This window comes from Mesocricetus auratus, unplaced genomic scaffold, assembly GCF_017639785.1.
Source record: "Mesocricetus auratus isolate SY011 unplaced genomic scaffold, BCM_Maur_2.0 Super-Scaffold_100691, whole genome shotgun sequence".
In the NCBI taxonomy this organism is placed as follows: domain Eukaryota; kingdom Metazoa; phylum Chordata; class Mammalia; order Rodentia; family Cricetidae; genus Mesocricetus; species Mesocricetus auratus.
Genome location: NW_024429267.1, coordinates 20756915 through 20771790, shown reverse-complemented (window position 1 = coordinate 20771790; position 14876 = coordinate 20756915). Strand labels below are relative to the sequence as shown.

At 43.3% G+C, this 14876-nt stretch overlaps 2 protein-coding genes across 3 annotated transcripts in view; one reads left to right on the top strand and one right to left on the bottom strand.

Moving 5' to 3' along the window:
• Mei4 (meiotic double-stranded break formation protein 4) overlaps positions 1–10052 on the bottom strand; it is a 382963-nt gene extending 372911 nt beyond the window's left edge. The window contains exon 1 of the mRNA XM_040740027.1: positions 9952–10052. The gene's annotated coding sequence lies outside the window, so the exon portion shown is untranslated. The remainder of the gene's footprint in view (positions 1–9951) is intronic.
• On the top strand, positions 8145–13893 carry Htr1b (5-hydroxytryptamine receptor 1B). Of its 2 annotated transcripts, none has more exons than XM_040740028.1 (2): positions 8145–8575; positions 9361–13893. In XM_040740028.1, exon 2 carries the CDS (start codon positions 9679–9681, stop codon positions 10837–10839), a length of 1161 nt encoding a protein of 386 aa, XP_040595962.1. In that variant the 5' UTR covers positions 8145–8575; positions 9361–9678; the 3' UTR covers positions 10840–13893. The 2 variants fall into 2 exon arrangements, 1 of the variants encoding a protein (XP_040595962.1); XR_005874830.1 differs by lacking the exon at positions 8145–8575 and having other exon boundaries at positions 9223–10901; positions 12283–13893.
• The last annotated feature ends 983 nt before the right edge of the window (positions 13894–14876 follow it).

Below are 14876 nucleotides of genomic sequence, written 5' to 3'. Positions count from 1 at the left end.
TATGCATTGAATTTATGGTCAGTCTTCTTACATGTTTTTCAAAGTGGCTGTGTCATTCTATATCACTACTAACAAGAATTCCAGCTGCAGGTTGGGGATCTGGGTCAGTGGGAAACAGCATTTACCATGCAAGTATAAGGACCTGAGTTTTGATCACCAGAACCCAGGTGTACAGCCTAAACCTAATCCAGTTTGTGAACAAGAGTACAGACAGAGAATCCTTGATGGAGTTGTTTAGGTAGATGTCTTACTTAGTGTTTTATCACCTTGACACAAGCTAGAGTTGTTTCGAAAGAGGTACCTCAACCGAGCATCCTTCAGATTTCCAGGAGCCAAGTCTTCAGGACATTTTCTTGATTAATCATCTGGGGAGACCGGCCCACTGTGAGTGGTGCTACCCCTGGGCAGTCAGCCCGAGAGGTATATAGAAGAAAGTTAGTTGCATGACAGCCATGGGAGAAAGCAAACAAGCAGCATTCCTCCATGGCCTCTGCTCCAGTTGCTGTCTCCAGGTTCCTTTCTTGAGTTCCTGCCTTGGTTTCCCTAGATGGTTTATGCCAAATAAACTCATACCTTTTCTAGTTGGTTTTGGCGGTGGTGTTCATCACATCATCAGAGAATAAATGAAGACTCTCAAGTAGCTAAAATGACAAACTCTGCTTTCAGCAAGGGATGTTGCCTCAACAAGCAAGATGAAAAAGGATTGGGAAAGGCACTAATAGTCAACCTTAGTCCTCTATACACGCACACATAAGGGCACATGCACTTGCACACATGTGGGTATTCATATACATATTCCTGAAACCACACACACATATACAAGAACAAAACAAACACACAAAATGAACCAGAAAGAAATAAAAACCCAACTCTTCTGATTCCTGTTCATCCATGTCTACATAGCGCATTGCTAGTGTGTGGTTAGGCTCTGCAATGACTCTGTCTTGCTGTGGTTTGTTTTGCATTTACCTGATGGTTCATGATGAAGTCATTTCATTTGACTATAGTTATTCTCTTAATCCTCTTCTTTGATGAACTGTTGGTTTCAGTTGCTTGAAACTTTCTCTGTGCCTGGCATAGATTCTTCTTGTAAATGCTACTTGAGATGTTGAAGGAGTATTACTTTGAAATTGCTGAAACAGAATGTTTTCTATGTGATTTGTTTAAAAGTCAAGTATGCTGTTCAAATATTTTTGTACCTTCACTAATTTTTTGTGTGCTTCTTTTACTATTTTTTCCAGCCAATAAAAATGCTGTCTTCAGAACTCCAGGATTATCACCTGTTAGAGCCCCATTAAATTTTATTTTATCTAGTTTTGAAGCTAGAGGACTAAGACTCTCATGTATTCCTATTGAACTTAAACATCTTTCATCTTTGTTATATCTTGAACAATGCAAATTATTTACCACAGTTTATTCACACAGTGGAGCCATTCATTTAGGATAGAAGCCATGTGTGTTACCATATTTATTCTTTTATTTTTGTACATGGATATTCTCCCATGTGCTTCTTTTTCCTTTCAACCTGGGATTCCATTGGGGGGTCCTTTCCATTTGGTCATTGTCTGTAGTTGAGAAATGTTGACCTTACCATCCATCTGAAAACATCTATATTTTATTTTTTGTTTGCAAAGATTATTTTGTGAAAGTTCCACTGGACACATTAGTTTTCAGCTTTCAGCTATTAAAAGGTGTTGCTGCATTCTCTCTTGATTTCCATAGTTTCTGTTAATAAGCACTTCCGCCTTACTGGTGATCCTTTGAAATACTGTTATCTTTTTTTTTCTGGCAGTCTTATGGATTGTTTTGTTATCCTATCTTACCTGTTTTGATCCAATCATTCTGTGATTAGCCGTCTTCTATGCTTATCTATAGCTTTTGTTGTGAGCTTCCTAGATGGAGTTCTTTGAGCTATCTACGAAGTGTTTGTTGGATACTTTTGGCATTGCTAGAAATTATTTGAATTATCTCTTTAAGCACTGCCCCCTGCTCCCATTCACATGTTTCTTCCCTTCTGCACTTACATTTTAACTGTTTTGAGACAGGGGCTCACTATGTAGTTCTGGCTGAGCTGGAAAAACATTTGTAGAGGCTGGTCTCAAACTCACAGAGATCCACTTGCCTCTGAATGCTGAGTGGTGGGACTAAAGGTGTTTGCCTCTGCACCCAGCTGTATATGGACATTAAATCGTGTATCTCAGCCCCCATCTTCTGTTCTTTTCCTTCCACCTTCCTTCTCTCTGTGATTCTGTTTAGATGTCTTCCTTTAACTTTCTGAGGTTTTACTCCTGGCTTCTGCTATGTCTGGTGTACTAACAGATCCAACACATCTGTCCAATGAGAACTTAGTGGTGCCATCTTATTTCTAAAAGCCCATATTAGTTTGCTTTTAATATTCTTACATGGTTTATGTATGTTACCTCTAAAATGAATCTATTGTCCCTTTGTTTTCCTTACCACACTAATGATAAAGTTCTTTACTGCTAACTCTAATATCTCAGTTTTGTATAGAACTCTTTCTATTGTCTGGGGTTTTATTATTAGTCCCATTCTTCTCAGTAGATTGCAAACATCATGCTTCTTAGGGTAAAAAGATGCTGTAGTTTGTAAAAGTATCCAGTGGTGATAAATGTATGCAAAATTGAGTCAGATATCATACTTAGAAGACCTGTGGAGACATCAAATGAGAGTCTAGTGTTTGCCCTTCTCAGGGTCAGGCAGAAATCCTGAAATCCTGAATCCAGCAGCGGCCTTCAGACTGAGCCGAGTCAAAGGTGATCTGCAATTAATTTCTCTGTGTCTCTGAACCACCCTGCTCTTGGGGCCTTGCTTTTAGATGAGGCCTCAGGGTCTTTGTCTCTAGCCCTCAGACTGTGCTAGGTTCTGTTCTGCCTTCTGCTCTTGTATACTTCCTCCACTGAGCTGCAATCTCTCATTGATGGCTGGAAGGGAAAACAGCTGATAGGTATAGAAAGCCCCTTCTCTTCAGGGGGCATTATTCTTCTGAGCTCTCAAAGATCAGTGGATTCGATTGTGTCTTAGAGCTTTCTTATCTCTCCCTTGTTCTGCATTGCAACAACATGTAGCAAATGATCACATGTTACTACCTGCTTGCCTTTTCTCTGGAAAATTTCTGACTGGCATTCTGACCACACCCAGTGACAGAATCACAAAATGCCTCAAGGAAATCACACAGACTGCTCACCAGGGAAATTCTCTCTCCCTGGAATTTTTGTTTGTCAAATTCTTCTTGCTTGTTTAACTCTTCAATCTTGAAAAAAGTGCATTTTCAGTTATCACTTGAGAGCGAGGGGCATGCCCAACCCTTGTGATTTTCTACCTTTTATTCAGAAGAAAATCCATTTCTCATCATTTATGAACTCGGAACTGGTTTGAATTTGGTAAGTGAATTTGAGCTGCTGATATTTGACTGAAAGTATAAGATAGACATTCTAAAGTTACTGACACCAACATAAAAAGACCACGGAGAGTCATGTCAGTTTAAAGCACAGTCAAACACTTCGATGCACAGGATTAGCAGTGCTATCTCGCTCTAGATATAGTGACTCATTTCCATCATCTCAGTCCTCAAGAGGCAGAAGCAGGAGGATCATTGCAAGAATGATGCAGCCTAGAGCATACAGTGAGCTACAGGAATGTATGAGCTACAGAGTCAGGACTTGTCTCAAACAACAAAAATCATATCCAAACAAACAAAAAAAACTAAGCCAAATCACAAGGAAACACAATGCTATATTTATGAAGAGTAAGGTGACAAAGGAGGTGGGCAACGGGGATAATGTTGGGGAAGATAAATGTGATCAGAATATCACACACACATATACGAAAATGTTATAATAAAACTCTGTATGATTAACATACTAATATATAATGAATTGTTAGTCTGATACAGTGTTTGTGAAAATAAATGACAGCAGCCTTCAAGAAGAGGAAGGAGAAGAAAGAAGAAAGAAGAAAAAAGAAGAAGGAGGAGGAGGAGGAGGAGAAGAAGAAGAAGAAGAAGAAGAAGAAGAAGAAGAAGAAGAAGAAGAAGAAGAAGAAGAAGAAAGATAGCTACATACACATGGCATTCAAGATGACTAGGACAGCAGGACAGCCCTGTATGTAGTTTCTTAGCTTTCCCTGAGGCTCAGTGGCAAAATGAACTAATGCAACCCCTCTTTTGGTTTTGAGGCTCTCACTCTCCTCTTGAAGTAGAATCCCTATTCTATTTATACATATACAAAACAAAAAGACAGTAGAGACAGACTGAGCTGAGTGGCCAGGACTGATTTAATGCAGAACACTGGGAAAGAGATGGAGCAGTAAGTTATAGAGACTTGAGTTTGGACAATTTTGCACTTGCCAGCTGCCTGATATTAGCAGAGCGCCTTAAATTCTCTGAATCTCAATTTCCTCACCCAGAAACTGGGAAAGCTAATGACAATTCTCAGTGTTGTAACAATTAAATGAGAAATGTGAGTGGGACACACAGCATATGGCTCAGTGCACAGTGCTCAGTAAAGATAATGATAATTATTCCAGAATTACAGGTACAGAAGCCTTAGAGCACAGCTTGGCTTGTTTTTCTCTGCAAACCTAAACTACACAGTGATACTTTTTTTTCTGGGTTGAAAGTAAAGAACAAATTACTTATTTTGAGTATAGAAAGAGGCATTTTTTCTTGTTTTCTTTGGGCTTGATGGTCAATTTCATCATTAAATGCTCTGATTTGTTTTTTTTAGACAGAATTCATCCTGAACAGAGCTTCACAATGGTGTTACTTACTTAACAGCTGTTTTAGTTTGAGTGGACTCAGTTGGCATTATTGCTTTTTCATCAGAAAAGTTTTCATTACAGACAAATCCTATGCTTCCCAAGGAGAAGAATTTCCTGCTGCATAGGTAATCATTCAAACAGTTTAGACTAGTGTTACTTAGCGATATCTCAAGATCCAGGTTTGAACTAAGTTAGCATTGAACCAATATTACTCTATTTGTTGTATGTATCCATTTAAAGTGTCTCTGCAAGTTCATATATTTGAATGCTTAGTCATGAGGTAGTGGCACTATTTGAAAGAGTTAAGAGGTGGGACTTTGTTAGACAAAATGTAGTAATTTTGAGGAAATGAGTCACTGAGTGGTGGGTTTCGAGGTTTCAGGGGTCCAAGTCAGACCTAGTGCCTGTCTCATTTTCTATTGTCTTTGGATCTGGATTTACACCTCTTAGCTACCATGTCTGCCCGACCACCTGCCACCATACTACCTACCATGTTGATGATGGACTAAACCTCTGAAACTGTAAGCAAGCCCCGATTAAATGCTTCCTATTTATAAGAATTGCCATGACCTTGGGGTCTCTTCACAGCAAAAGAGCATCAAGACAGTGTTTGTTATTAGAAAGACAGATCTTAGACTATGAAAGATGTATATCATATATATATTTCATATACACACACATATACATATATGTGCTCTGATGTTGTCGCTATTCCTTTCCTTATATGGCTTGTTTACCATACCTAGAAAGACAGCAGAGTTGCTCCTTCTTAGGAACTAATCTACAACAACCTGGTAAAGAACTGACTTTATTATGTAGGAAACCTTAAAAATCCTTTAGAAATTAGACAGCATAGAAGTACTATGACATGAATATCATCTCACAAGCCTACAATGGAGGTCAATGAATGTGCAAATGGATTCTGAAGCACTTGGAATTTGTAGGCATTCCATCTGTTCTCTTATACAAACATTCCCATAGGTTCCTCATGGAAGACACAAGAATAGAGCGAAACAAGGTCCTTGGGAAAGTTGTATTTTCAGTGACAACAATCAACTTACAGAGCTAGTGAGGATGTTTGAGAGGAACCCAGCTATGGGCTATGACCACACAGAACAAGGTTGTTCACTGCTGGTGTCTTTGCTGATCACTTCACCAGTGGGAATTTAATATCACAGAAGTAAAAGCATCCCATCTTGTCCTTAGACTTGACAAAGACTTGGAAGGAGTATTTGTCCAGTTCCCACATTCTGTGATTAGGACCTGCCCCTTCGATGTTTTTCAATTACGATTTCACTGAAGGATAGGTACTGTGTTGGACAGCAAATTCTGAGTTCTGTGACATACTCCTTGGGGTTGCCAGGAGAGGGAATGCCTTTTGAGTGTCTGGTGTGATAAGATCAAGATCAAAACCTCCCAAACTGTACCCAGAATTTCCTTGTGGGATCAATACAGCAATACAGCCCCCTGGCATAGTAAAGTCCCCTTAATGGTGAGTCATACCCCACCACGAATGACTCAGTACTTGATTTTATCCTGCTGTCTCTGTTCTCTGTCACTGTTCTCTGAAGTTCTGGCTTCACCAGTAACTTGAAAAAAGGTGTTTTTGAATGGCCTGGGACTTAGGAACAACAACAAAACAAACAAACAAGCCAAAGAAGACAAAGAAAAGTCAGGAATTGGTGACAGGTTGTTAGTTTCTTATTTCAGAAATACACATCGCTGTGCGAGCTGCTTTTTACATGTTTTAAGTCCTGAATGAAATGAATGAAATTCAGAAGCTAACTTAAAGAATTGTGACTCTTCACTGAGCTCTGCTAAAATCCCTTCTGTGCTGCAGCAGCATGTTCATGCAGCTCTAACTAGGAGGTAAACTCAAAATCTGTCTGCAAGTGATAGTGTCTGCTCAGGGCATGGGACTCTGCAAATCAGCTGGGGTCATCTGCAGAAAGCCACAGGTGTTTGCTTCTCTAATGCCAACACTGAGAAGTTGTACTGCCCATCTCCTACTTTTGGAACAGAACTAAAAAGGCCAGCGTAGTTCTTCATATTCTTCTCTTGTCTCCCATATCTTGAGCAGTTCTCTCAGTCTTCCCTAGATCCCTTAGAAGACTACAATAGCAAGAAAATAGTTTTCTAGTGCCCCTCCATTATTCTTGCCCCTTAACCACACACTTGCTCCATCCTGGTCAACGCCCCCACCTAGTGGTTTAAATTTGCCAGTTTCCCTTCCCTTCCTGTTCCAATAGCTTTTAACTGAGCATGGTGGTTAATAAAATAATCAATATTCCTGATGTGGGTGGATGGAGTTGAAAGAGAGGGAACACCTTAAAATGTGGTGGAAAATGTTCAATCTGCTGAAGTTTCTGGCCTTGTGGAAAGGAACAGAGAGAAAAAAGTTGTTTTTGTTTGTTTGTTTGTTTGTTTTTCATCTACTGCAATCCAGTTAAGCCACCTTAGTAAAAGGAGCACCCTCTTAAAGCTTGGATGTATTCTCTTTCCCACACTTGCTGTCAAATGAAAGTATAGTGATTTAGTTGACTATCATCCACTGTCTCTGCCTCTCCTAGGATATAACTGCTAAAAACCTGGATCTGAATTTGCCCCGTTTGTCTCCATATTCCTAGTGTGGAGGAGAATACCCAGCATCAATTATGAATTTAATCTACCCTCAATTACGCATTCTAATTTTTGCCTGCCTGGCTGGCTAAAAGGACCAAGAATTCATATCACCTATAGGTCTCTTCTATAGGTCTGAAATTACTCCGGATGGATGATAGAACACATGATCCCTGGCTCACCTCTGAGACTGAATGATTTGAGCCTTTAAAAACACACTTGTGGAGAACCTGGGGAATTGAATTATACTGTGGCTTTTATTAGATCCATTCAACATACCAAACACAAACTGTGGCTCTTGGGACTTATAATGAGGACCACTTAGTGCTCAAGATGGAGAATACATTGCCCTTCACTTTCAACTTTTGGCTTGTACATGTTCCCTGTGTTTGGTGCTGTTCAGATTGGAGGAAAAACCTAGCATAGGGAATCTGTTCAGGGATTGGATACCTAGCTGCCATACTGCCCCCTATAGCAGAATTGTGATCTTTTCGTGGAGGGCAAAGGAGACAGTATGATGAGTATAGTGATAGCTCAGAGGCCCCTACATTTTCTCCTTCGTGGGCGGACTGAGGGGAAGAACTTCTTCCCTGGAAACTCAGACACTGAGCCGCGGAGCCACTGGAGTCGCTGGCTGGAACCAAACGTTAAATTTCGCACACAGTAACCGGCTTCTCTTTACAACACTGTTTTAAATCTTGCAGACAGCTTCTTTCCCGTTGACTCACAAAATTAAAGGGGGAGTGTTGAATGACAAGCACAATTTTCTAAACGTAGATGGGAAAATGTGTTTTTAATGTACTTAGAGTTAAAGATGTCTCAGAGCCACAAGCGTGAAGTACAAAATGCACAAACTGGCTGCTTCCTTCTAAGGCAGCATCTCTGGTGCCTCCTTCCATCCTGGGTGTGGCCTTCGGTGTTGGGTTAGATTCCAGAAAGGAGAGTTCAGAGCTTGGGGCTTGCTCCACCTACCACCAACCTCCGGGAAAGAGGGAGGTGGTGGTAGGAGGAAGCCTAGACCCGGACGCCTGCACTAAGTCTGTGGCAGCGACTATGGGCGTGGGTTGACTGCGGAGCACTAAGACTGAAAGCCCGCAGAGGCAAGAACAGGACGTCCCATTTCCCATTCCCCGCCTGAAAGGCGACTCTGAGTGTCAGGGTCGGGAGAAGGGACAAGGTGACGAAAACTGCGAGAGAGGGCGGTAGGACCCGGCGGGAGATTCTGTGGTCAGGAATGGAACTGGGCGGGAGGAAAAGAGGGAGGGAGAGATCTCAAGGAAAGGTGCTGTGCCGCCTGCGTCTGCACTCGCCGCACTGCACGAGTTGCAAGGCCAGACCAGGCTGGACCCAGATAGTATAAAAGGAGCCTCACCGGCTCTGAGGCTCACACCCAGCTCCCGGGCTGGCGCACGCGGGGTTCCTCCTGCTCCCCCAGACACCCGCCCCCTCCTGGTGTGCGGCTCCAGGTGCCCCAGCCCTGTGCGCCCCGCGGCATGGCTCCCAGCGGCACAGCTGGAACCCTGGAGGTGGTGACAGCTGCAGCGCGGCTCGAACAGCCGCAGCTCGGGCCCCCGAGTCTCCCCTCTGGTGGCCGCGTCTCCGCGGGGCAGTTCGCTGGTGTGGCCAGCGCGTGAAAGGGGAGGGAGTACAGAGCTCCGGCGCCAGGCGCGGCGCGGCTCCCAGACTTCACAATCCCCAAGTCAGGTGGCGGCTACAGAAAGTGGCCCGGCTCCGGGCGGGGGGCACGGGGAGCGGGGCGGGGATGCAAGCCCAGGACTCTGCACGGGTCTGCGAGCTTAGGTCTGCACAGCCAGGAAACTCCTGCGGGCGGAGTCTGCAGATTCCGGAGCGCCCGGGTTAGGAGAACCTGAGCCCCGAACAATTGGGGTAAGGGGTCCCAGTTGTCCTGAGACCCCTCCCTCCTCCAGCGGTACTTAGCTCTTCTCCACTGTTTGCCTCCAGGGAGCCTGAGCAGAGCTGGACTGGGTGGGCCAATGCTCTAATCACCCGGGCGAAGACGGGGCGTGGAGAGGAGCTAGCAGACGCGGCAGCAGCGCCAAGCGCGCTGGAAGTGCTGGGGAAGCGCCCGCAGGCTTGGTGGCGGCGCCTGTGACCTCTCCTTTCGGCTAACAACCTAGGTGGAGGAGTTACTGAGGAGCCCAGGTACTGGCTAGGCAAAAGAGACAAGCCTGTGGTCTCCATGACCCTCCCATCCTCTGCTGTCTCCTTCGTCCGCTCCATGCTCAAGAGCTGCGCTCCGCTGCCGGGGCGAGGAGAGCCATGGAGGATCAGGGAGTTCAGTGCGCCCCTCCACCTCCTGCCGCCTCCCAGACAGGGGTACCGCTTGTCAACCTCTCCCACAACTGCAGCGCCGAGAGCCACATTTACCAGGACTCCATCGCCATGCCCTGGAAAGTCCTGCTGGTTGCACTGCTGGCTCTCATCACCTTGGCCACCACGCTCTCCAATGCTTTTGTGATCGCCACGGTGTATCGGACCCGGAAACTGCACACCCCGGCTAACTACCTGATTGCCTCTCTGGCAGTCACTGACCTGCTCGTGTCCATCCTGGTGATGCCCATCAGCACCATGTACACGGTAACTGGGCGCTGGACACTAGGCCAGGTGGTCTGTGACTTCTGGCTGTCGTCGGATATCACCTGTTGCACTGCTTCCATCATGCATCTCTGTGTCATAGCCCTGGACCGCTACTGGGCCATCACTGATGCCGTGGAGTATTCCGCTAAAAGGACTCCCAGAAGGGCGGCCATCATGATAGCGCTGGTGTGGGTCTTCTCCATCTCTATTTCGCTGCCACCCTTCTTCTGGCGTCAAGCCAAGGCTGAGGAGGAGGTGCTGGACTGTTTTGTGAACACGGACCACGTCCTCTATACAGTCTACTCCACGGTGGGCGCTTTCTATTTACCCACCCTGCTCCTCATCGCCCTCTATGGCCGTATCTACGTGGAAGCCCGCTCTCGGATTTTGAAACAGACACCCAACAAGACCGGCAAGCGCTTGACCCGAGCCCAACTGATAACAGACTCGCCTGGGTCCACGTCCTCGGTCACCTCCATTAACTCCCGGGCTCCCGACGTGCCCAGCGAATCCGGGTCTCCAGTGTATGTGAACCAAGTCAAAGTAAGAGTCTCAGACGCCCTGCTGGAGAAGAAGAAACTCATGGCCGCTAGGGAGCGCAAAGCCACCAAGACCCTAGGGATCATTTTAGGAGCCTTTATTGTGTGCTGGTTGCCCTTCTTCATCATCTCCTTGGTGATGCCTATCTGCAAGGATGCCTGCTGGTTTCACATGGCCATCTTCGACTTCTTCAATTGGCTAGGCTATCTTAACTCCCTCATCAACCCCATCATCTACACCATGTCCAATGAGGACTTCAAACAAGCATTCCATAAACTGATACGCTTTAAGTGCACAGGTTGACTTGTCAATGGCAGTGGGGTCGCCTAGGCGACCTTTGGGGACCAAGTTGGGTCTTTCCACAGGTAGGTCAAATCTTCTTTCCCTGTTACTGGGTGGAAGCAAGGCTCTCTCTACTAGGCAAGGGCAATGAATCCTGAGAATCCGGGCAGCTCTGAGAGAGCAATCTGGAAGGTGAACTGCTCAAACTACTGCAAAGTGCCCATGCTGAGGAGGTTAACTTCCTCCCCTCAAAGCCCGGGCTCAGCACAGATCTTCCTGCAGCCAATCACACCAACTTTTTAATGTTGATGATGGATGGGGTATCCCTGCCCCGTTTTGTGTTGTGAACATTGCCCTCTAAGCCAGTGGCGCTTGTAGGTGTTATCTGAAGCCTGTTTGATATAGATCTACATACAGCCTGGCAGTACTTGAACTAGACACTTACTACCCTGTGCTTGGGGAGAACGTTGTGTTCCAGCTTTATTTTAGAACACTTACTTTACATCCTCCAGTCTTCATTTGTTTATTTAAATTTGGTTGGAGAAACTTGTGGATTTGGTGCTTCAAACACTAAATGTGGCTTGGATGGCACAGAGCAACCTTGAAGAGTTAAAGTGAAATTCTAATGCTAAGATCTCTATTTTTATTACAATTAAAATATATGGGGGTGGTGGGTGGGGATGGGAGATGGGGAGTGTTACACTGAGGAGCAACACCTAAGATTGTTTGTCTTATGCAGATTTCTAATTTTTTAAATTCCTGTTTTGTGAGCGTCAAACTACAACTCTAACAACTCAAACAAAACATAATGTGTGCTAGTGCCAAAGTCTGCAGGCTGCATTGTTTCCTAATCTCATGTACCAGTCATTTTACACACTTAAATCCCCACCAATGGAGGGTATGCTGGGTGACTCAGCCCAAACTGCTGCCATTAGAGGAGTTTGTCAAATGGATTAGAGTTGTATACAGTTCCTTAACAAGAAAGTATCTTTATTCCTTATCTAATTCCGTGATATACGGAGAAGACTGATGGAACAGATGTTATTTCTTATATAATTAAGGAATAAAGGGGGAGATAAGAGGATGTATATTTTTGACTTGTAAAAAATTTTAAAATGCATGAGACGATTTTTGATAAGCATTTGCACTCTCTCCCATCTGTGATTCCCTTGTGTGCAAATATATAAAGTAAACAAGAGAACAAGATTCCCTGTCCAGAAATCTTCAAAATGCAGCCAGAACCCCCCAAACTATATTAAAGTGAGAGAGAGAGAGAGAGAGAGAGAGAGAGAGAGAGAGAGAGAGAGAGAGAGAGAGAGAGAGAGAGAGCGAGCCTGGGACTCTACCTTGTTTTTTTCTTACTATTGAAGTTTGGGTAGGAGCAGCTAGAAAAAAATCACATATTAGAAATTTAGAAAAACTGAGAGAGCCTGAAATTGAACCTATTTTCTTTATAATTCATAGAGCCACACCTCAGGCTTACTCAACAACCAGGAAACTGGCAAGTCTTCTAGCCTTGGAAATGTGTTACTGACCTGCCACGTCAGTGACTATACCATCTAAAACAATTGAAGCGTATCTCTCTTTCTAAGTTTCAATGACACTCGGTTATTTTGAATTCACTCTGAGGGGTACACGATACAGAAAATCAAGTACTAGAAGATGAAAAACTATTGCACTTTCTTAATGAAAAGAAGCAGTTCTGAAGGGTCATCTGTAAAAACAAATGTGTATGTGGAATGTTTAATATGCCAAAGAAGATTCACAGTCCTTGCTTCAGAGGCTGTCTGCACTCGAGACCTTTTGTCTGCAGAAGGAAGTTGTCTTTATAAAATGGATCCACTCCCTGTGTGAAGCTGCCCAGTCCAGATCATCAGACAATAGATGTAGTGAGCTGAATTTCACCGCTTGCCTCCTGTGCAGACCTTCACACTGGGTAATGACTCTGAAAAGATGCTATTCAAAAGTTCACATGTACTGTAGGTAAAAAAGGGAATTTCAACAAACATTATACCTGACACTGGAGTAAGATAAAATCTTAGGCATTAGATAATCCTATAGATTTCTGCTGGATCCCTAGTTTCTTTGTGCTTTGTGACATTTCTCCTATGGAGGAATGCACATAGGGCATGATATTTGTTTTTATATTATCAATATGTTGGTCTTCTGTTTATGCAGATGTGTTTTCTTGGGGCCCAAGAGGCAATTAAGTGAACTTCTAAGAGCCTTAGGGGAAAGTTAATTGAAACAAATAGCCACTTACAAATGATTTCTTTATAGGGCACCTACAATGATTGTGTCATCATGTTAACAAAACATGGTCAATTTAGTCAAATGGGTTGTTTGTTTTGTAAATCACTGACCTTAATTATTGCTTGAGTATTTGGCTGAAGTGACTGAATTTGGGGCATCGTGTATCAAATAGAAGCTTGCAAACCTTTGTAGTGATAAGAGATCTAGGATCATCATCCAGCATTGCACATGATTATGCAAGGTGTATATTCATCCCAGAGGTATTCAGATAGAACTGTTCAGTTCCTTTTCAGTTACTACTGCATATGAGCATAGTTTGTTCCATAAACTAGGCACATGGCTTTTTTGCAGGACATAAAATGGGAGATGGAAATGTTTAACTTACATAGAAATGAAAATATATTTTCATTGACTATGGTAATAAGTACCATTTTCCATGTTGTTAAATTGCACAGATTTTCACACAAGTATATGAATGTATATTCATCTAAAAATGCCAATATTGTCTTGTGTTTGTAGGAACTTTAGAGTTTCCTTTTTTAAAATGGACACTGCACCCATGGAATGAATGTTTTAGAAGTTTGACAAATTTCCTATAGAACAATGTTGTTCACTTTTCCTCTCTATTATCTTAGTTTTATCTTCTTTAAGTGGGAAGTACTGAGAGGACTGTAACTCACTCAAGCAGTAACGTCTTCGACTGTGTGTATTTGATAGAGTTTTGTGTCTGAAATTGCCTTTGGTATTCCAGCTCTCAGCAAACGTGTAATTGGAAATCAAATTTAGGAAAATGATGAAATAAAAGTCCGTTGTGTTCTAAAAGTGCTTAGGAGTAGTTCTGTTATTATGGGAAGACAGGGCCACTTGATTCTGGGGGCTTCACGAGAGAATGACTGATGACAGCTGACACTGCGGTAGATGGATATAAACTGCCTTGGTTTGGAGAGTTCAGTTTGTATGTGTGTAGCAAGAGTTTGAAAGGAATTTTGTACTCTATAAATAGGGAGAGTTGCATCCACTATTAAGAAGTTTTCCAGATCAGCATTTTTAAAGGATATTCTCCTCACAGTTCTGGAATATGAAGGTGCCAGGGGTTCTGTGTGCTGATTAAAACCCAAGATGAGAGAAAGGAGAAACTGGGTGAAAGCAGACATGGGTATGACACAAGGGTAGGCTGCACCACCTAAAGACCCATGAAATATCCAGAAAGACAACGTCTAGAGCCAGAATGTCCTAGGTTTCAGTGATAAATGTAGATGGCAGAGTGTGTGGTTCTCTTTCCAAAATACCTCCTAGATGTAAGTTGTTGCAAAGGCTCAAAGTCTGTACAAAGTAAACTTCAGAAGGGGAGTGGGATTCAGAAATGGTACCTCCTCTTAGGCCTTATTTCCAAATGCTTCTTTTATAGGGGTGCAATCTATGTGTAGCATAGAAAATTAAGGATATTTGAGAGAGTAGAAGGAGAAAGTTTCAATCAGCTGCAATGGGGGACTTCTTGTCTAAATTAGAAATGATTGGGATTAGCAGTTTCCCACAATCACCTGTCTTGGCTGGTGATTCCTGGTCCAAAGAGAAAAAGGGACACAGGACACGTTCACAGCAGCTCTAATGCCATAAGAAATTGCCACATACTTAGTTTCCTATAGCTTTCTTTTAGTCACATTTAAACTCTCTTTCGCACCTTCTAGAGATTTTATGACTCTTTTCTTGAATCCAACATTCTTGGTCCATATCCACACCCTTTTCAGCAGCTCATTTACCTCTTTTAGTCATAACTAACAATGATGCGTATAATTTTTATTTTA